This window comes from Vigna angularis, chromosome 10, assembly GCF_016808095.1.
Source record: "Vigna angularis cultivar LongXiaoDou No.4 chromosome 10, ASM1680809v1, whole genome shotgun sequence".
NCBI lineage: Eukaryota > Viridiplantae > Streptophyta > Magnoliopsida > Fabales > Fabaceae > Vigna > Vigna angularis.
Genome location: NC_068979.1, coordinates 6133750 through 6156399, shown reverse-complemented (window position 1 = coordinate 6156399; position 22650 = coordinate 6133750). Strand labels below are relative to the sequence as shown.

Below are 22650 nucleotides of genomic sequence, written 5' to 3'. Positions count from 1 at the left end.
TTGTATAAAAAGTTATTAATTGTAGACATATTTGTTTGAATGAAGTTTTCTATATTTGATAATAACTCAGGAAGACTTGGAGGACAGAATAATAATGATGTGATAAAATGATTACACTTAAAAAATAATATTTAAAAATATGAAAATATATTTAAACCTTAATCATAAGTAAAAGAAGGTGAAACATGAAAAACACCTGTAAAAAAATAAGGATACACGAAAAGGGAAAATGAACATGGTCACTGTGACAGTGGCAAACCTTAAAGCGGTTATGAGTACTTTTCAGACCCTATTTATCCCACACAAACCTAACTTGTCTGTTTTGCCCATCCACTCGCACGTGCCATCCATCCTCTTCGTCTAGCACTCCTTATTTCTAAAATCTCTTATATTTTTCCTGTCTTACTTCGCTAGGGCTATTTGTGAATTTGCAGCGCTTAGTATGACCAACATGACCTTACCAACTAAGGGGGCTCATCCCCATCGGCAATGATTATGTAGGGCACTACGGTCATTCCAACATATAAAAAAAAGATGGTGGTAGTTTGGATCGTTGAGATGACTTTCTACTCACCTTATCTTTATTTTATTCCGTAGTTTGCGTTTGTTTCCAAAGGACGTATTCAGATGACAATAAAAGCCAATACTTCTGATGACATTGCGTTAATTTCATTAACACCCTATATAAAACTAAGCTACCATCACAACAAATAATTAAAAAATTAATCATGATCCTCTCGTTAAACATATGATAATTTTTATTCAACATATACCATTAAAAGTTTCTAAGTTTCTGTACAAACATGTTAGAGTTTGCGTATTTTTCCTTTTCAGAAGCATCCATTCATATTTTGGAAGAGAACAAAACTGCTATATACAAATCGTTAGTCTCTTAAATAACAATCCTTAAATCCAAGGCTTATTGTTCCTATTTTTTGAGTATACAAGATAGGGTTATTATGGTAATTGGAGTGGATGAATATTTCTTGTGTGTGCAATTGATTACCAATTTATATAAATATGGAAAATGGTGTGAAATAGAAGAATAAGAAGATTAAAAAAAAGTATATATAAAAGGACATTATTGGTGGGGAAAAAAAACTAAAGGAAGAGGTGAAGACCAAAGAAGGGTGAGAGCGACAGCTTCCCTTTCCTCTCTCTTCTTCACTCTCTCGTTCTTTCTTTCTCTCTCTCTCTCTCTCTCTCTCTCTCTCTCTCTCTCTCTCTCTCTCTCTCTCTCTCTCTCTCTCTCTCTCTGTTTATCTGAGACAAGTATGATATCAGTCCCCCAAACCCTCCATCTTTAATTTTATATCGTTGTGAAGCCCGCACTTTCTTTTTAGAGAAGTGATTGCAGAGACCTCTTAGTTCCCAGAGAAACAAAAGAGAGACCACAACATACAGAGAGAGAAATTGAGTGACTGTGTTTATATGTGAGAGAGAAAGAAGGAACTGTGGAAGCTATCAAAACCACCGAGGATGTCTGAGTGCTTTACATCTTTTCATATCCTGCAACTCTAAGAGGTACACATATGTCTGCATATGAATACGCCATTAGATATACCAGCAAAGCTGAAAATGATAGAGAGGAGAATTTAGCTCTCTCTTTCTCTTTTTCAATTGTCTGTGAATAGTATTTTTTGATGTGCTGGATTTCTTTAATTATTCTTCTTATTACTGATCAATAATTCAACCATTGGACAGAAGTAACCAGGATAAAGCTACTGAGGAGGGTTTAGTTATTTTTGTTGGTACTCGCTGGCCAGAGAAAAGAGATAAAGATGATGGTTTTAGCATGGGAATAAGAACGCCGTTACATTCATCGAGGAGACTAGTACTGCACACCATTGGTTTTCTTTTCGATCTTGGATTAATTGTTGCAATTCTATGTCCCAAGATTTCCAACCAGGAATCTTCAGCTTCCCGAATGGGTTGGAGAGAGGAAGGGTGAGTCCACAGCAGCAGATCCGGAGGGACAAAGTAAGGTTGCAAGGAGGGTTCGAGGCAGCGCCATTGGTAGGGATAGAAGAAGAGGAACCGGTGTACGAGACTGCCGGGATGTTGTCGGAGATGTTCAATTTTCCGCATGCGGCTGCGGCGGAATTGATGGAGCAGCAGCCTGTGACGGCCACGTTTAGGGCGGCGAGGCAAGCCGGAGAGTGGTACGGAAACAGACAGCAACAAGGGGTGAATATGATGATGGGTGGATTGGGGGATTCGAAGAACCAAAACGGTGTGAATAACAACCAGCATCAACCACAGCACCAGATTTCAAGCATTAATGCTGACTCAGCAGCTGCCATGCAGCTTTTTCTGATGAACCCTCAAACGAGGTCGCCTTCCCCTCCTCAAAGCCACGCCACTCCTTCTTCAACACTCCACATGTTGCTTCCCAATCCTTCTTCCAATTCCCTCCAAGGTTTCACCGGTTCGGCCGTGGGAGGGTCTTTTGGGCAATTTACATGGGTTCCTGAGAGTGCTCATCAGCAAGGAGGCGTGATGGAAGGGCAAGGTCTTTCGCTATCGTTGTCTTCTTCGCTGGAAGCAGCGAAAGCCGAGGAATTGAGGATGGGGGACAGTGGTTTTCTATATTACAATCATCAACAAGGGGGTGGTGTGGGAGCTGGCGCTTCTTCTTCTTCAACAGTTCAATTTCCGTACAAGAACAACAGTCATCACCAAGCATTGCATTTGCAAGGGGTGATAGGACACGACAACAACCAGCAGGGACATGTTGGGTTCGGGTCATCCTCGTTAGGTGTAGTTAATGTTCTGAGAAACACAAAGTATGTGAAGGCTGCACAAGAGTTGCTCGAAGAGTTTTGCAGTGTTGGGAGGGGTCAGTTTAAGAAGAACAAGTTGAATAGGCAGAATTCAAACCCTAATTCAAATCCCGATGGTGGTGGCGGTGGTTCTTCGCCTTCGTCAAAAGATGCTGGTATTCCTCCTCCTCCTTTGTCAGCCGGTGATAGGATTGAGCATCAGAGAAGGAAGGTCAAACTTCTATCAATGCTGGACGAGGCATGTATTGTAATCTCTCTCTTTCTTTCTGTTCTCCTCTCGCCTTCTCTCCCCATCAAGAGTCAAGGTCCCCCAATATCTTTTCCTTCTAAATTATTTCCTTAATTTAATCCTTTAATTAATACTGCATTATTTGTCTTCCAAATTAACAAGAGGGTTATAAAGGACACGCTTCTCCTCTCCGGCCGGTATCTTTAATTAATTTCCACCTTTTTAAAAAAGTAGAAAAAAGGGAAAAGGCCGGCTGGTATAATAGGGTTCCATTTCATAGGATCAGTTGGTAGGTAAGTGTTCCTTATTTTAATTAATACAAAATTGTTTTTTTTTAATCCTTGGATTTGATTGGTGGGATGACTTTATGTTATTTTATTTGGGTTTCTTGGTTTGGTGCAAACCATGAGACTAACTATTAGGAGAATACGTCCATCAAGAAGCGACGTCCCTTCTCATTAGTAAGATTGACTCCAACACAAGGAAGAAAGCACTCACTCACGTACCAATCCACCACACCTATCATGGAAATATTGCAATCAAACCCCTTTTTATCATATCTAAGTTCATCTGAACACATTCACAGGGGCTTTTCTTTTTCTTTTCTTATAAATCAAAATTCATCGTTTAATATTTTTTTTATTTTTTTTATTTATGTGCCAAGACTATCAGTGGAGAAGGTTACTTCCAGAAAGAAACCAAAGAGATTGATTATTCTTCCTACACGTTAACAATTAATGAATACTTCAATGCATCCCTATTATTCCTTGGCTGGGATTTTGTTTTTTATTTTCCTCTTTCTCCCACACAATCAACCAAATTAAATACTTAGTTGGAAAATGTCTTTCTCCTGTCTAATCCATTCATTTAACAATCATAAACTTATCAATATATTTAATTTGCCCAGTGGTCTTTCACTATTTGCATGGGTTAGTGCCTTTTTTTTTCTAACTAATAACTATCCACATTTATTTCACATGAGTTGCTTTCCCTTATTAATGCTAAAGTTGGTTCACCTAGCTTTTCACAAACCGCACAATGAATGAGTAAATGAGAGCATGCATGAACACATCTTCTTGCCTTTACTTTCTTCTTTTTTAGTTTTTTTGTTATTTTTATCTTCAACATTATTTGATCTGTTCTCTCATTCATTAATATGCAACGTTGTGAATATTTAGACGTGGTAAATTTTTGTTTTTTCAGGTGGACAGGAGATACAACCATTACTGCGAGCAGATGCAAATGGTGGTGAACTCGTTTGACCTGATGATGGGTTTCGGTGCGGCGGTTCCATACACAGCACTGGCACAGAAAGCAATGTCTCGGCATTTCCGGTGTCTGAAGGACGCAATAACAGCACAGCTGAAGCAAAGTTGCGAGCTACTAGGAGAGAAAGAAGGGGCGGGGACCTCAGGTTTGACCAAGGGTGAGACCCCAAGGCTTAAGGTTCTTGAGCAAAGCCTAAGACAGCAGAGAGCCTTCCACCAGATGGGGATGATGGAACAAGAAGCTTGGAGACCCCAGAGAGGCTTGCCTGAACGATCTGTCAACATTTTGAGAGCTTGGCTTTTCGAACATTTTCTCCATCCGTAAGTTTTCCTCTCTTTTCTCTCTTCCTTCTCATTACTTATTATAACACGAGGATCATATTTGCCTATTACTTTTACTTACTTCTTCGCCCATGTGCTTGTACAATCTTCACCTACAGATTGTGTTGTACAAATAAGCAAATGAACAACTAAAATATATTTTTAGCAATTTATAAAATGAAAGTAACATTTGTTCCAGCACTGTGTTGAATATGGAATAGTACTATTTTCCAGTATGAGTAATGTGTATGTTATCTATAATAACGGTTCTTGACTTGAGAGTTAAAGATAAGACCCTATACAGAAAATAGTGTAATTATTAAGAAGAAGAAAAAGCAGGAGGGTTTGTGTTTATTTGAAAAGATAATAAAGAGACAAAGAAAGGGAGGGGATGTGGCAGAAGGAAAGAGAGAATCTAAAAGCCATTATTTATGTGCCCAACGATCGTTTAGATGAACAGTAATGCAGTAATATTGCAGCGTCCTTGGATGTTGTCTTGGCAGCAAAAAGGTCGAAAGATGCATACAGCACATCGCTGCTTTAACTACGATGAATTTATCAGTATCTTTTTTTTTTTCTGATATTGTTGAATACCTAATTAGATTAGAGATTAAGTGGAAGGGTGGGGGAGGGGATAAAGTAGAGACAGTGATCAGTGTGTCCAGTAATCTGCTTTACTTCTGGCATGGCAGCTAGGACATAGATCTTTCTTTCTTTCTCTTAGATTCTCACGCCCACGAAGGGAAAGAAAGAAAGGTTTCAAACTCAGCTAGGTGTACAGAAAGCTCCGTGTCCTTTTACACAGTTAAGGCAGGGACTCTGATGTCATTTTCTCGTCTCTTTCTCAGGTATCCAAGCGATGCAGATAAGCATCTGTTGGCACGACAGACTGGACTATCGCGAAATCAGGTTCCTTCATTTCTTTCTTAACTTTAATCTCTACACTATTTAATATTTCATAAGATGCAAAGTGCCCACATTAACAAGACTAAGTAAAAAAGAAAAAAAAAAAAAAGAGAGCAATGAATGGAAAAAAAAGAGGGACCAGCACTGAGTTCAGATGCAACTTACGTGTTTTTGAGTTTTGTTTCTCTGGTTTTTTTTTCTGTCTCTCTCTAAGCAATGCTGGTTTTATTTTGTTTAATGTCACCTTTTCTCTTTTTGTTCTCATGTCGAAAACTTCGTTTTCTTCTCTGAAGACATACTTATCTTTTTGTCTAGTTTTAATTTAGTATTCGAATCTTTTACACACTAGACATAATTAATTCTGAAATGAAATGAACAGAAGTAAGTACAGAAGCAATGAGAGTTATAAATAAATTTGTTGTCTTCAATTCATCTCACTCTCTTCCAATTACTCTTTTCTCTCTCATGTGAAACTGCCTGCTCCTCCTCCCAACTACACCTTATAGCAACCATAAATATGAGGGAATAAATGTGTATATTTCAGATGTTAATGTCTCTCCTAATGCCGTGTTTCGAGTTCATGCAGCTTCGTCCCCCAATACCTCTCTCTCTCTCTCTCTCTCTTTAAACATTATATTTTTTATATATAAAAGTACATGCACTGTTGTACATAAACACATTTATTTTCACTAGTATATAATTCTATTCTAAATTTTGTGTGTTTGGCATTATCATTTATGTCTCTTTTTTCTTAGCACGTAAATTTTGTACTCTCAACCGCATAGAACAGAAAATAAATTGTCCCTCTTCATATTTATTCTATCCCTGGATTGAAATATAAAAAAATAAATTATTTTCAATATTTGGTTTTTTTATTCCTACTTTATCCTAACTCATACAATTTTATAATTATCTTTAGTGTTATTAATCAATTAAAATTGAAGTTTTGAAGTTTTGTCTCAATAATCTATAATGAAAACTTGTTCTATCTATAGTATGGAACTCTAAATTTTGATGGGACGATGATATCAAAGCACTTAAAGGAACTATGTTTTGTCATTGAATATTATTGTTTTTCATGATTTTTTTTATCAACTTTGTTTATGTCATATACAAAATATAATGTGTGAAAACTTATAATTAACCTTTGTTCGGTTTACGAAAAGTGAGTGGTTGAGAGAAACTTGATAGAGGAAATGGTATTTTTAGTGATAGAACAAATTGATTCATTTATTTAATTATCATTTTATTACAAGAATATCAGGTGTTTTAAACATATTTACTTTTATTTTTGTTTAGCTTGAAGTTTTTATTAGTGAAGCAAGAATATTAAATGATTTTTCTGCTATATTTTGTTTTTATTTCATCTTCTCCTAAATTAGATCTGTAGCAAACCAAGATGCTGAGAGCTGGAGAGAAAAAGAAGAAAAAACTGTTAATTACCTGTGCCTATCTTCCAACTACACCCCATATGCACCTATACCCCATAGTGGTCAGTGAAATGGGGAGAATTAGACTCATACACTGTCCCTTCTTAGAAGAAACTGGTGATGAATAGTTTCATCTGTTGTGTAACTAATCACATATATATTTTAAATCTGTCATCTTTGATGTCCTTTGTGTTACACCACAGAGAAGATACCTCGAAGTCTAATCACACTTTAGCAGAAAAAGACAAACAACAATGAGCCAGCAGAAAGGAAGCTCTTGTGTGTCCTTTTTCTTTTAGTACTCATAATAGTATCAATTAAATAATCGAACTGAAATTATATACTCGTAGGGTCAAAACACACGGTGAAGGTCAACAATAAGGATTTTATATCAAGGCATTCATGCAGTTTAGTTTTTGATGATATAAAGCACAGCTTTGATACTAGAGTTTTAGTTTGTTCGTCGTCCCTTTAGTCATATTGAGAATTTTCTGAATAGAGCTTGATGTGTTTATATATATATATATATATATATATATATATATATACGTAGATTGATGGGTGGAACGTGATTTTTTCAGGTATCAAACTGGTTCATTAATGCCAGGGTTCGGTTGTGGAAACCCATGGTGGAAGAGATGTACCAACAAGAACTTAAAGAAACAGAGAGTACAGAAGAGAGAGAAAATAACCAAAGCAACAACAGCAATATCAGTGGGAACCAAGCACAAACTCCAAGCACACCAGGAGCAGCTACGACGTCAACAGCAACAACAGCTGCACCACCAACAATCACAACAACAAAACCAACAGGGAAAAAATCCGATATCAATGCCACCGAAAGCGACTCATCACTTGTTGCAATGAATAGACAGGGCTTCTCGGAAAACCAAGGAAAGCAGTCCACCACCACCTCCACCACTGTCATGGCCTCCGTCAGCGCCACCACCTCTGAGATTGCACCACCCGGGTCACAGTGCTTCGACTCAGATCTGCCCCCACAGAGATTAATGGCCACTGATGACACGTGTCGCTTGGTCACAGCAGATTTTGGGACCGCGTCTGCAAGTGCTGACATTGGATCCACACTCATTAGATTTGGGACCACAGTTGGTGACGTGTCACTCACCCTAGGGCTTCGCCATGCCGGGAACATGCCGGAGAAAGCTCCTTTCTCTGTTAGAGACTTTGGAGCCATTTAAACTTCGATATATAGTACTACTTCACATAATAATAATATTATAATAAAAAAAATAATATATAGGGAGATGCTTTATCACATTATATTATATATATCATCAAAAGAAAACATTTTTCCACTTTTATATTTTCTCAGTTATTCCTCCATCGGTCTTATTTGCATTGTGGGAGAAGGACAGAAAAGAAAAAGATAATACTATATGAGAAAGGTAGTCTCAACTCAAGTTAGCTATTAATTAGGTGTAATCTTAATATATGGTATCTATTGTATAACTGTACAGCATATTGTTTTGCATGATTTTTTCCCCGTATATGTACTACATTAATTATTTAAGGTTTGTAGCTTAGTTTGACTGCACTTGATCTAGTTAATCATGGGAATAATAACTGTTCCTTTTTGTTTTTCACTTTAAGATCGTGAAATGTCAAACCTACCAGTTGTTATTGTACAATTGTTGATTTTACTTTTATTCCTTCGACAAAAACTCGGCTGTCTTTCATACATCAAAAGGTATAAGAGTCGAATGAGCAATCACTCATAACTGTTTGAAGTTATAATGATATTTTTTTTTAAAGTATTGTTAATGGAGAAGTCATACGGATGATAAATAAACTAGATAATATAAATATTGTTGTAATTTAATTTTTTTATTTTAGCATGAGTATGAAAATAATATATATTTTTTCGTCTTATATACTTTCTAATATATAAAGTAGATATATTTTTGTCTTGTCTACGTTCGATTCTATTTTAGATTATTAAAATACTTTTAGTTGATTGTGTAATCTAATAAAATTATATTAATTTTTTTCTACTTTGACCATCTAGTTATATAAGGAAATCTTTCTTAATTTTTTTAATTATTTAATATTTTTGATAATTATAGAATTATAATAAATTTTTTTTATATTTGACATAAAAAATGGTATCATTCAAATATTGAGTATTTCATAATCTTATGTTTTTTTAACTATAATTTTTCAAAAAAAATATATATTTAAAACAGTAAAAAAACTGACATGTGTAAATATACTTGTTTCCTGATATAAATCGAAATGTTATAAAAAGTCTTATATGAAAAGTTTTTTTTACTTAAGGGATGAAAGTAAGGATGAACTTTGACTTTAAAATTTAGGATGAAATAATCAAATCCACGTGTTGTTATCCTTATTAAGTGACGTTGAATGTTAGTGTTTAATTTAGACAAAAGTGGTTCCTAATCACAACTTTGGTGTTCCTAACAAAGTTGTACAAATAAGCAGAATTTTGGACATAAATGAATCTTAGGAAGTTGTGCATATGAAGTGTGAGTTTGGTTTTTTCTTTTCCTTAAAATTGAAGTCGGCCATCAGTTGCATAATTTCTTTGTTTTTGGTATATAAGTGATGCATAGCAGTCCTCTGGGTGTGACAAGAGACAGCTTTGTAGAGAGTATTGAGAGGAAGGTGAGTGGTGATATTTATAATAGAGTGGAATGGATTACACATTGTCCACTTATGTAGCTCTCAAATTATTGTAATGAATCTTACTACATTATTGATCTAATGCATGACATGTTACCTCAATCATGGAAGTCAGAAAAACATACATATTGTGTATGAGCCTTAAATTCACACCGGGACCACACCTCATCTACCAATGCAACTTATCCACTCTTTCAAATTGAAAACTCTCACATACCCACCAAACTCTTCTTTTCCCGCTAAGCAAAAATCACTCTTCAGATCTTCAATATCAGGGGCTACACAACATCTTCCATCAACTCTTTACAACACAACAAAAACTCAAATTATTCAAGTAATACAAAACTTCTAACTTCCACCGTTTAAAATTCACTTAATTTCCAGTGGGATAGATAGAATAGAAGAAAGGAAAACGCTTCCATAACCTTTTCTAAAATTTCATTGTCATCGATTAATTTTCCGATTAAATTACTTTTTTATTATTATGAATTTTGTCAAATCTCATTAAGACTGCTTATAACTTGGGGAAGTTGAAGGAGAGAATTGACAGCTTATCCGAATGCAATCAACGCTTTAAAATGGTAGGTGTTCTAATAATTAGAGTTATTGGCTACAAAAAAAAAAAGTGTATATATAACCAAAAAAGTGTGTTCTATAATGGCTGATTATTTAATTAGCTATAATTAAAGTCATAAATTCATGCAAAAGGGTGAGTCACAATGCACGACTATATATGTCTTCGTGAAAATAGTTTTTAATGTGTCTACGATAAAACACTGAACATATGATCAATCAAATTTAGAATTATATATATACTTTCCAATTGCGTTAAACTAAAACATTAACCATGAACCCAAGATTCTCAATTAATTTTTTTTTCATTGATAGATTAAAAAGAAAGGTTTTTTAAATATTAAAATCAGTGTATTTTAAGTAAAGAGATAATATAAAAAATGTAGTAGAAAATCAAAATTTAAAAACTTGCTGGAAAGCTAGAACAGTAGTATATTTCTAGATTACAAGTGTTTGGATAATATCCGTGCAAACCTAGAAGGTGGTCAATTCCGTTTCTGTTATGTAATTGGTGTGGGTAGAAGAGATGAACCGGAATTTGTTGTGGTGTGGTATGTAAAACAAAAAGCCACACGTTTCTTCCTTAAAAATCAAAATAAGAACTTGCAAAGCAACAAGCACTTCTCACCTAATATCTTTCTTGTTCTTTGAGAAACACCGCATATTACTAACCAAAGGTTGTTCTGCAGCAACCATCAATTAAGCTTTTTCAGTATTCAATTACATGTGTGGGAGTAGTTAGTTAGATAGTTACACATTTGGCTTCACTAAACAACAGAGATGTCATAAATGATTCTGATATGATAAAAGTGGTTTGTAAGCGAAAATTTATAATTGTTTTGAGGATTAAGGTGGTTAAGTAAATATTTGAACGTTAAATAATGAGGAAGAAGGAAGGAATGTATGAGTAGAAAGTTAACATAAATTTGGTGATACATTAACATTAAGGAGGGTCCTGTAAAGAGACAGATGATGAAGATTGAAGAAAAAAGATTACGAAGGGAATGGGCACCCTAGAATTGTTTGTTTGTCTTGTATCGGTGCAACATAACTTGGGTATTCAATAGGGAAAGAAGCTGACGAAAATTTTATACGAGGGCTTTCAATTGGCTTCTTCCATTTAATGAAGGAGCCCACTGTTGCCACATGATGGAGGAGGAAATGTTCAGATCACAGCAAATTCGGCTGGTCCCACCATTTTTCCACTGTCACACACCCGTCAACCTTCTTAACAAACAGATTACAATATTGTATCATTGAAAAATATTTTTTTAATATTTTTTTTAATGATGTGATAACTTGTAATTCGTCTATTTTAAATATTCATATCAATAAAATAGTCATATATAATTTATTATAAATTTTTTTAAAAAGAATTATTAATATATCATGGTCTTCAATCCTTTTCACATCTCAAATATTAAATTTATATTTAATATTTTTAATTCCTAAAATCGGGAAATACTTATTAGCAAATTCTTATAATAATGATTTAACGAGTTGTTATTATTATATTGATGTTGAGTTCATGACTTGATCCATTCAATGTTTCATCCACGAAATGGAGAGATGATTGCGTTCATGCGGTATTGGGCCAGGCCCATCTTTCAGCAGCTGAAAATTTTTGGTAGCTAAAATAAATGCAAATGTAGAAAAATGGTAGCAATGCCCATGGCATCTTACAACATTTTCTTCTGTTATGAACCATATGCTAATAATAGGTTAATATCAAATTCTATTTTCAGAAAATCTATGCTAATAATGGGTGAATAAAGAGAAAAGTTATACAATAAAAATGGATTGGACATGTATTCGCGTTATACATGATCGAATAAATCACGTATAACCTATGGAAGTAGGCCTGATTGGAAACATAGGAAAATATTCTATTTTATTTAAATAAGAATAATTTTGAAATGATAATTCAAGTTAGAAACGCTTTTATTACATAAAAGAAAGTGCTACAACTAGTAATTCTTATGATACTATTGCAGAAGGCTTGCACTACGGTCTGTTCGTATGCGAAACAATACGTTAAAAAGGCTTAAAAGCCCCATGTTTTTTTCCCTACACCACCATATTTTCGAATTTTAAATTCGGCCCTTCTCTTTTCCTAACATATATAGAACATTGAAAATATGATTCCATAATACACATTCTTGATTTTTTTTTTAAATAATACTTATTTTACATAATTTTAATTCAAAAAGGTTGCTGCCCGGTGACACAGGAGATGGACACATAAAGATTTTTCGCAGTTTCTTTTTGCATCTCTATAATTTCAAGTATCTTCATAAATTCTTAATGCTGTATTCTATGATATATAATAAAAAATGTATTTTTTATTTTTTAATTCTGAATGTACAGTCTGAAATATAAAATTATATTTCAAAATGCATAATTTAAAATATAATTTGTTGTATTTAAAATTATACCATCGGAATGAAGTTTGAAATTATGAAGATGGAGGAATAAATGACCAAGGTTTTCTTTCCTTAGTGTATTGTTGGGCCATTCTGTTGGGAGAATTTTATTTCCTCTTATTTGTTTTGCTAAATTGTATTTAATGTGAGACTTCAGACCTAAAATACAAAGAGATTTTGAACTTAAAATTCCACAACCACTGGAGAGACACAGAAAAGGACTAAAGAGTGAATGAAAAATATCCCTTGGCTAACAGACAGAGTGCAAGTTAAACTAGCCTATTTAGATTCTATATAACCACAAGATGTGGCATGGTATTAGATTGTGATTTTTTTTTAATAAAAGTGTTACTTAATGTAATACATAGTCAATAATGTTAGAAAGAAAATCTAACAGGGAAAATGTGAATTTCATGAATAGAAATAGCTAGCATATACCACTATTTATGCAGTCATGCCAGTAACCATGACACTAGTTATTAATTATTTGGTTGTTGAAAAAGATTCACTTATTTATTTTACTGTTTTGGATTGAAGTAAAGTGGGATTTACTCCCACTATAACTATTAATTGAAAAAGTAACTAGTAAAATTATAATTGAATGTATGTACTTGTATGATAAAATAAATCTATCATTTTAGAAAAACTAAATCTTTAGTATTTGTATAATTACTAAAAGTTACAATTCCATGAGTGATTGTATACATGAAACTGGTTAGCAGGTGGAGGTAAAGCACAAAGGAAAATGAAGACATGATTTATAATTCCTTGGAATAGTCACCTTAAAAGAGAAACTGAAAATCGAAAACCATTTTAAGATCTATTAATGAACATATGACATGGTGGTTTGACAGCAGCATTCAAGCATCTGGCATGGCTTCCGCATAGGGTCTTATGAAAGTCCTCCGCCACCACACCTCAAAAGCTCTCTGAAGATTGGGACAACCATCACCAGTTTTCAAGAAGCTTCCAACCCAAGAAAGCAAAATACTCTGTTGATCCTCCAAAGGCAAGGTGAGAATTGTTCTTCCAATTCCTTCCTCCACAAGTTTCCTGTCAAATGTCCTGCACCCGTGCTGCAACCAGTTGTAGTCATTGATTAGAGGCTGCAGCCATGTCTGCAACAACAACTGCCGTGTGTTCTTCGATGGCAAAACCTCCCCTCTTCCTATGCTCACATATAGTCTTCCAGAAATGCAGCTTACATGATAGCGAAACGCAATGGGAAGCTTTCCATGTAGGGCTGCCAATTCCTGATGGTTTGCCCACATCACCGTAAAATTTTCAGCAGCTTGTTTATCGATTAAAATCTCCAGCAACCATGACAAGTTATCCGCTTCAAGAGCTATATGTTTTACTACAGGTTCTTTGTTATCGCTGGGCATTTCTTTGAACTCTGGTTCTGCAGCTTGGTTGAACAGACACAATAATGAATCCAAACAGCTTCTGCATGACTTATAAATCATGTCATTACAGATGTCCACTGAACCTGCAGAACTTGGAAGACTATTGTTCTCCCTCAGCAGCTTTAGAACAATGGATTTCATCTCTCGGCGACCTCTCTCCTCATTGGATTTCAGAACAAGTTCAACGATGTGGGAGAGGGTATCTTTTGGGGCATTGGAAGTATCGGGAGAAACTCGTTTTAGCACCGGATTGACCCCGATTCCATCTCCTTGGAGTCGTAGAACTGTTGAAATCACCTTTTCTTCTTCTTCCTCTCCATTCCAAGGGACTGCTTCTAAGTACTCCAAACATGATTGGATACATGAGCTGAAGCCTAGGAATTCTGCAACCTGCAGCATAGTTTCTTATTACAAGTCTGGCAGTGGTGTTTCATCAAGCACTATCCAATGGCTCATTTTCTAGGAAAGGATAAAATTGTGAAACAAGGACGAGAAAGATTTACAGTGAAAACAATATTTAGCAAGCACTTATGACTGAGGTCTTAGGCTCTACCTTTTTATGAAGTCTTCTAGAGAACAGATCAGAAACATTTTGACAAAACATTATGATCAGCAGGGGATAACGATTACCTTATACTATAGGTGATCTTCCTAATTTTAAAAGCTGAAAAACCCGAGACACCATGGTTATATCTTGACCATCACCACAATTCTTAACAATAGCACATTCCACTCTTCAACTCACCTTTTAATCTTGCCGTGGCAATTGTATACTAGTAAATACATAAGCATTTCAGGCTACAATTTGTGTAATTGTGAAGAGTTACAATGTATCTATATATACATTTAACCACAATCATTTTATAAAAATCCATCTGACATTGATGACTTGTCATCATCGTTATGGTTCAATATATAGCAATTTTAACTCCAGATTTGCATCAACGGTAGTTAGTGAAAGAGGTAACTGAGCATGTATAAGAAAAATGGTATGACACAAGAAATTCCTAGTTCGCTTATACCTTTAAGATGAGGGTGGAGAAAGTATTATGCTTTCAAGTGAATTAAGACAACTCAAGAACAAATCATCTGTAAAACAGTCTTAAAAATAATAACTTTTTTAACATATCCATGATAACATTTTAAAAATAACAACCTTAGGCACCGGTTCTCATTACAGACAGAAAATCCAAAATAAAAAATATTGATGATGCTAGCATGGTAGTTTACAATATAATAAAGCAGACTAAAGTACATTTTTTCTCATGAATAGATCTAGTAAAATGTTAATGAATGACCTTAAGGTATTAGTTAAGGAACCAAAAGTTTAAAGCAGCAAATAAGGAAACATTGAAAACACAATTAATTTCCAACTTGCTTTTTAAAGCAATTGAAAGCATCTAACAGAGTGTACTGAATGGTGATGGTTATGAGTTAACAAAACCCATAATTCTAAATACTATCACGTCATCCTCCTAATTATTAAATGAAAAAAGGTATTGAATGGCTTTTATGTTTTCAAAATATTGAATGCATTTCCTTTTTCATTTAATATCTTATTTATAAAGTACTAGAGAATAGTATAGCATTACTAGACCTTTATTAAGTTGATATCATTCCATGAAAGATAAAAAGTAGTTGATTATGTAACGAGGAAAAATGCAGCTGATTGTAGCACTAAAAATGAAATATCATTGTGGAAATTGAAGTTATATTATATCATATATATTACATACACATGTGTGTATGTACTGGGGAAGAAAAAACCATAGTGAAAATATTTATCATATTGGAGGGTGAATTAACTCACGAGGAATACAATTATAAGAAGAGATTAAATAAGTCACATAACTATAAGCCTCCAATGAGGCATACCATTAAACAACACAAAAAATAATCCGAAAATTATAATACCAAAAGATTAATAGCATAGAACATACTTCTTCACTCCCAAAAATACCTAACAGTATTAGCAGCAAAGAAGGTTGTGATGACAGACAGAGCTAGCAAATTACCTTAAGTATTCTAAGAATGCGAGAAACGCTCTGCTTCATTAGCCGCTGCTTCATTTCTTTGCAGTACATAAGCCCAACAGTTTCAACATATATTTCAACATCCTCACAGTCATCAACTTGGAGACATGACAAACCAGATTGTTCAGAAAGTTTATCAGCAAAAAAACTACTCTTCTCTTTCAAAACATCCTTGTGAACACTTAGCTTCACACAAAAACCCTGCTTTCCAAGGAGAAGAAGCTTAATGTCACAAGTTCCAGGTTCACCAAACTCAATAGCCACCTTTTTTGGCATAGATTCAAGTTTGGGTCTAGGTGCTCTCTGTGCAGGCACAGAAGGGCTAGGTGGAGGTCTTTCTGGATCATCATTACATTGTTGAGCATCAGAAACCACCAACCTTGATGGGGCAGGCCCTGCTTTTCTCTCACTCACCGAGACTTCCTTTTTCTGGGAACTGCTCTTCGGAGCTGGTGGGGAGGGTTTGAGTTTATTCAAAGGGTTTTGAGGCTTGAGGCTTTTCTGGAACCCAACAGGAGTAGGGCAACACCAAAATCCTTCAGGGGTGACAGCAATTGGAACACTTTTAATCTTTGTTTGACTTTGCTCTACCCGGGTAATCCTGATATCCCCCATAAGTGACAAGGATTCACACTAATTATATGGAACAAGATATAGCATCACAGGGGAAAAGATGAAGTGTAGACAAGTCTTCGTATCCCCACTTAGCAACTAATATATTTCCCCTCATAAAATATGAAAAATAAGCAAAATGAAAAGCTGCAATCTTTGAAGCTGATCTACTTCCCCAAAAAGAACCGGCGCCACTGCAGTTTCACACAAAGTACATGGAACATGAGGAATGTTCAATGGACTGAAAATGTCTATATTTTTCTCTAATGGGAAAACGGATTTGAACTGAAACCAAAGCAGAAGTATGTAATTTCTTTTCTATATTTTAACAAATAAAATGGTTGGAGCGTTTCCAAAAGTACAATATGACCATGAAATCATATATCTGACCCCATCAAAGTGAACCAGTAATTACAGATCAGCACACAGAAAATGACCCTTTTCTCTCTCTTTCTCTCTCTGGACACTAGTCACAGGTAAACGGCAGAAGCAGAAAACTTACCACACATTGGTCATATAAAGAACCTAGGAAACCTCATGTCATATCCAACAACTTCGTTGAAGCTCAGAGCTTTAAAAATGATTGAACATCAGCTGCAGTGTTGACCATGAAGGGAACCGACGAGGAAAGAGCTGCAGCGAGGAATAATGAGTTTGGTCACTCTCTAACTAGTGAAGGATAGAACACCAGCAGACCCGCACAAGCAAAAAGAGGGCACCCATATGAAATGAAAGGAAATGGGCTATGTTTCCTACTTTCCACTTTGCAAGTTCCATGCTTTTCATGATTTGGGTCTCAGAATTCGCATCACTTGGCCCCTCAGACTCAACCATTCATCTTTTCTCTAATTAAAAAAACAATCTTTTAAAATGAAATAAATAAAAAAGAAAACTTTTCCTTTAATCCGGTTTTTCCTTGCTGGAGTTTCTCTACACAACTCAGCAATGCCTCTCTTTTATGGTTTGGTATATTTATTTATTATTATTGTTGTCATATTCTGGATTCTTTATGTATGACACTGTTGCTTTTGTCATTATGCACTCATGTGGAGTAGAGTAAAGTTAAAGTAAGCTTGCTTCCTGGTTGGATAGTGCAATTACCAGTATACCCTGAAGGTGTAGCTGAGTTGTAACAGTGCATGTTGGGAATGTTTAATGGGAAATTAAAGAAAGAAGAGGAGAATCTTGATATTGAAAGAGATCTGTGTCAGAAAGGGGTTGAGAATAGTTTCTCATCCTTTGGTTGTTTTTATTTTGAAAGAGGCAGTTAGCTGTGGAATTATAGTAGGATGGATATAAGAAACATGAAAGCGATGGATTGTCCTAAAATCCAAACCCAAAAATATGAATCTTCTAAGAATAGACAACGTTGATGCCTTTTCAATTCTCCTGATTTTGGTAACATGCATTCAACCTATCACGTTACTTCTATCCATCCATTGTTTCAATAATAATACATGAACTGATACCATCACTTTAACTATTCGCAACAAATTAACTCGCTTTAAAGGTGATTAACCTACCTCACAAGAACAAATACCGGTTCAGTTTGGTTTTCGGTGATGCACTTCCAAAAGATAAGTCCTAACTCAAAATAGCACTTTCTACTTCTTTTTATGTCTAAACATTTTAAGATGAATCACTGAGTTCACGAGATATTATTTATTTTATAATTTAAAATTTGTCAGAATTTTATCTTTTAAAAACATATAAAAAAATGTAATTAAACTGTTTTAAACCTTTTCTAATAAAATTAACACTTGACTTCTAATAAAATTATTGGGTATAATAAAAATAAAATCATTGGTTTAATTGAAGGAAAGAAATTTAAATAATATATATATATAACATTTTTACAATATCATCAAATAATTACTATATAAGTTTGTACCATTTTTATTTTAAGTGGTATTTTTTTTAAATTATCTTTTATTTATATTTGTCTTTTGAAAAAGAGTGTGTTATCTTTCCACTTTTGATTGAGTCATATATTTATCTTAAATTTATAATTTTAAAGAGACTAAACACTAGATGATGGGTTATTTTTAAAACTTTTTTAGGATCCTTATGTTAACCGTTATATGAAAGTATGATATCCTCCATTCAAATAACCATTCAAGTAGTTCGATTTCAAAAATTTCTTCAAAACAGAATAAAATATAAACTGGTCACAAAAAAGTTGCATGATATTAGAAAAAAAAAATCTTTTATTTTAAAATGATTCTTTTAAAAATTATACGTAGAATGATTTTTAATTAGTTGATATATTAAAAAGAAGTACACTAGTCCGTACAAATCAATTTTTAAGTCGCTTAAATTTTAACATTTGTTAGTCACAATATTTTTCTTGTATAACACTTGTGAAATAATTATAGAACCAAAATGGATGTTATTTATCTTCTTTAAACAGACTAAAAACAGTGATTATAGCTTTTAATAGGGTAATTTAAAAAATAGTAAAGCAAAACCAAATTTTGAAAAAATAAAAAAAAACTGAAAAGGTTAAGAAGTTGACTTTGATTTTAATTTCCTCTTAAAAAATTAATTTATGATGTATGATATGTATCTACTTATTTATATATATATATATATATATATATATTAAATTTATTTTATTTTTACAGTGGTCGAATAATAGATAAAACAATAAATTCAATAAAAAAATATTTTTACTATAATATATTCTAACTTATGATTTTAATATTGTATTTAAAAATTTAATTTTTTAAAACAAATTTATAAACTAAAATTTACGTCTATTTATATATTATAAATTAATTTAATATTTAGTTAACTAAAATTACTTGTTTTATAAATTTTAAATAAGAATGAAGAAGTTTGTTTCATGAGAAATTAGAGAGTTGGAAAAAAAATCAAATGCTAAGATGCAAATACAAAAGTAATTCACATAATCACATCATCACATGCAATGCTTCTCTAATTGACTATTTGTCTGTATTACTTTCTTTTGCTCTTTGGCTATTTCCATTTGCGATTATCTTTTTCTTTCATCCATTACTACTTTTCTTTGTCGGATCATGAAATGGACCTAGACTTTTCCTTATGTTTCTTACTACCTTATTTCTTCTTCTTTTTCTTTTAATTTCATCTTCTTCATTGCTGATTTCAACAATACGATAGTTACTTTCTCACAATAATTATAAATTGAATGTGTTAAATAAATTTTATTTTGGATTATGATGCATGAAATCATTTTCTTACAATCCATTTAATAACAATTTACTATCAAGTGTCACGAATTCAAAATTTTCTAGAAACCAATAACATATCACATCACTGTTCTCTTTTCCTCTCCATTCACCCACTCGTTTAAACTTTTTTTTTATATATATTTTCAGATTAAAATAATATTTTCGTTTGATTATAAAACATAAAAAAATCATAATCCATTATTTTATTAACTCATTTATCTATTTCTCTTTTTCTTTATAATATTATTTTAGTATTCCACATATTTATCTTATATAAATGTTTGTATTTATTATTATAATACATGTTTATATATATATATATATTTATAATTTAAAATAATATTTATATACATAACTAAAATTTTATTTACAATTTTTGTAACTATTATTTAACATATTTGTATTATTCTATTATTATATTATCATTATTATTACTATAACATTATTCGTTAAAATTTAAATCTGTAATATATATATAATATTATTTGATAATATATATATATATATGTATGTATGTATATATATATATATATATATATATATATATATATATATATATATATATATATATATATATAATTGTTATATTATTTGAAGTATACTGATATTATTCTATTATCCTATTTTATTGCTAATATTATTATTGTGGTTAATATTATTATTTTCTTATATATTTAATTTATTATTGAATTTATATATATTTAAAAGGTAAAACAATTCTTATACATTGTAAAAAAAAATATTGTATGGTAAAATTTTGGGTGTTACAATAATAATTACTAAATAGTACATGTGATATTTTTAATGATATTTACATTTTTTAAAAATATTGAGTAAATTATCCGCATTAAAAAAAATAAATTGTATATTAAATAATGCCAATAATAATTTATCATATGACAAATTTACTGATATTTATGATAATTAATAAATAGTACATTTGATACTTTTAATGATACTTACATTTTTTTTTTCTGATTTGATTATTTTGGCATTTCTTATGTAATCTGATGCTTGAAAAATGTCTCTTTGTGTAAACCTTACTAGATTCCCTAGCTCTAACAATTTTTTTGTCTTCTTTTTCAGTGATTTGCACTTATTTTGAAAGATTATCGAAACGTGTTATTTGAAAATCACCTATTGGATTTTCGTCACTGAACTAACTCGCTAATTGAAGTTAGGCAAGGATATATTATGATTCTCCAAACTCCATAATTACATTGAGAGTTTGGAGGGTTTTTTTATAAAAGGAATTTACACTATTTTTTTAAAAACAATTATATAAATGTGATATGAGTTAAACTTATAAAAAATTAACATTAATATCATTTTTAATCTTGAAACAATAATTTTGTACAATTATTTATATGATGTTTAATTTTGTTATTTTATTTTTATCTGATATGATATTAAATTCAATTTTAGAGTTTATCCAAAAGCATTATTGACATAATTGAAGGTATGATAGAAAGTGTGTTGATTTGAAATTTTGCCATACTGGTGCAGGGTGAAACATTTCATTGTGAAGATGCTGTTTACTTTTGGGGAAAAAGTGAGAAATTCACAGCTGTAGCAATTTCTTATTGATGCAATTAGGCATAGCTGTGTGTGCCGTGACTTCAGTGCAATCATAGAGATTTGCAGCGCTTCCATCAAACTGCTAAAACAAGAGAAGATAGAAAGATAGAAAGATAGAAAGATAGAAACGTGTTTTCGTCATCAGGAATCAGAAATTCCAATCACATGATAAGTGGCCTCTGCTGCCCTGGAATTGTTGTCTTTTTGGCCCACCAAGATTCACTGCTCCCAAATTTTGATGTTACTAATGAACCTTCTGCCATGTGCTCTAAACTCTTCATCCTAATAACATCCCTTTTCTTTGTAGAGATCACAGTTAACTATGTCCTATGCACCTAACCAATTATTAGTACCAAACCATAACACAGTAGCTAATTAGGGGATACCATTAATCATGTATATTGTGATTAAAATATGTCCAACAAAGACAGGTGAGAATCTCGGCCATTCATCAATCTTGATAATTTATGTAAGCTCTCTACCAAGAGAAACAACTGGTGAAACATGGAGCTTAGGCCTTAGGAGACAAGCTAGTGGTTGAAGGTTATCATTTTTTTTAGTACATGAATGAGTGAAAGAAGAGTGAGTGACCGACATATTGGTTTGGCTTTGGTATGCACTGTTGCCTGCAATCTCTCAATTTTGTCTGTGAACAAGAGGTCCATGGGGTCCCTAATCCTGACCTCTTGTGTGTCCATTTTGGAGGATTCATAATTGTGTGGTGTTGATGAAGGCCACTAGATCCAAACTGCACAGGTTGCTATTCATTTTTGGACTGCAGGATCCATACATGATGAAGTTCATCCGGGAGAGATTTATATATATGACATAAGTTTTAACTTATAAATATTGATGTCACTGTTAACTCATTTATGTGAATATTTTTTCTTATATGGACATGTCATGAAACACTGACGTTAAATACATCTCTAGTTGAAGTATAATACTGTATTTTAGTTATGTTGAGAGAATACAGTCATCATTTATTTGTTTCAGTAGCAGTTGAATATTATAGTTTATGCTTCGGTCATGTTGCTTCTCACTGTCAAGGACTAGATAATGGCAGAATGAATCACATGGTTATTCAGTTTCTGTCCCCATTAATGGCCTTCCCATTTGGCGCACAAAGCCTCTGTTCAGTCGAGTGACCCTCGTACTGATAAGATATATCGGCTTCTCCCTCTTCTCCTTGGTGTTAGTAACTTTTTTCTA

The 22650-nt window shown here is 33.0% G+C and overlaps 2 protein-coding genes across 2 annotated transcripts; one reads left to right on the top strand and one right to left on the bottom strand.

Annotated features, from left to right (window-relative positions):
• The first annotated feature begins 1097 nt into the window (after window positions 1–1097).
• On the top strand, window positions 1098–8256 carry LOC108335740 (BEL1-like homeodomain protein 4). The gene is made up of 5 exons (XM_017571867.2): window positions 1098–1524; window positions 1705–3021; window positions 4216–4601; window positions 5450–5510; window positions 7519–8256. The coding sequence occupies exons 2-5, from the start codon at window positions 1888–1890 to the stop codon at window positions 8137–8139; spliced, it is 2202 nt and encodes a 733-aa protein (XP_017427356.1). The 5' UTR covers window positions 1098–1524; window positions 1705–1887; the 3' UTR covers window positions 8140–8256.
• A 4976-nt stretch (window positions 8257–13232) lies between these two features.
• On the bottom strand, window positions 13233–17577 carry LOC108336126 (BTB/POZ domain-containing protein At3g50780). Its single transcript, XM_017572472.2, has 3 exons — window positions 17151–17577; window positions 16019–16842; window positions 13233–14393 (listed from the first exon to the last, which is right to left on the bottom strand). The coding sequence occupies exons 2-3, from the start codon at window positions 16649–16651 to the stop codon at window positions 13458–13460; spliced, it is 1569 nt and encodes a 522-aa protein (XP_017427961.2). The 5' UTR covers window positions 16652–16842; window positions 17151–17577; the 3' UTR covers window positions 13233–13457.
• Window positions 17578–22650: the final 5073 nt, after the last annotated feature.

Bases quoted from the DNA above. Each gene is read 5' to 3' on its own strand.
- LOC108335740 (XM_017571867.2), top strand. From the start codon at position 1,888: ATGTCCCAAGATTTCCAACCAGGAATCTTCAGCTTCCCGAATGGGTTG. The intron at 4,602-5,449 runs GTAAGTTTTCCT...TCTCTTTCTCAG, and splicing joins TTCGAACATTTTCTCCATCC to GTATCCAAGCGATGCAGATA. The intron at 5,511-7,518 runs GTTCCTTCATTT...TGATTTTTTCAG, and splicing joins CTGGACTATCGCGAAATCAG to GTATCAAACTGGTTCATTAA.
- LOC108336126 (XM_017572472.2), bottom strand. From the start codon at position 16,651: ATGGGGGATATCAGGATTACCCGGGTAGAGCAAAGTCAAACAAAGATT. The intron at 14,394-16,018 runs GTAATTTGCTAG...ACTATGCTGCAG, and splicing joins GCATTCTTAGAATACTTAAG to GTTGCAGAATTCCTAGGCTT.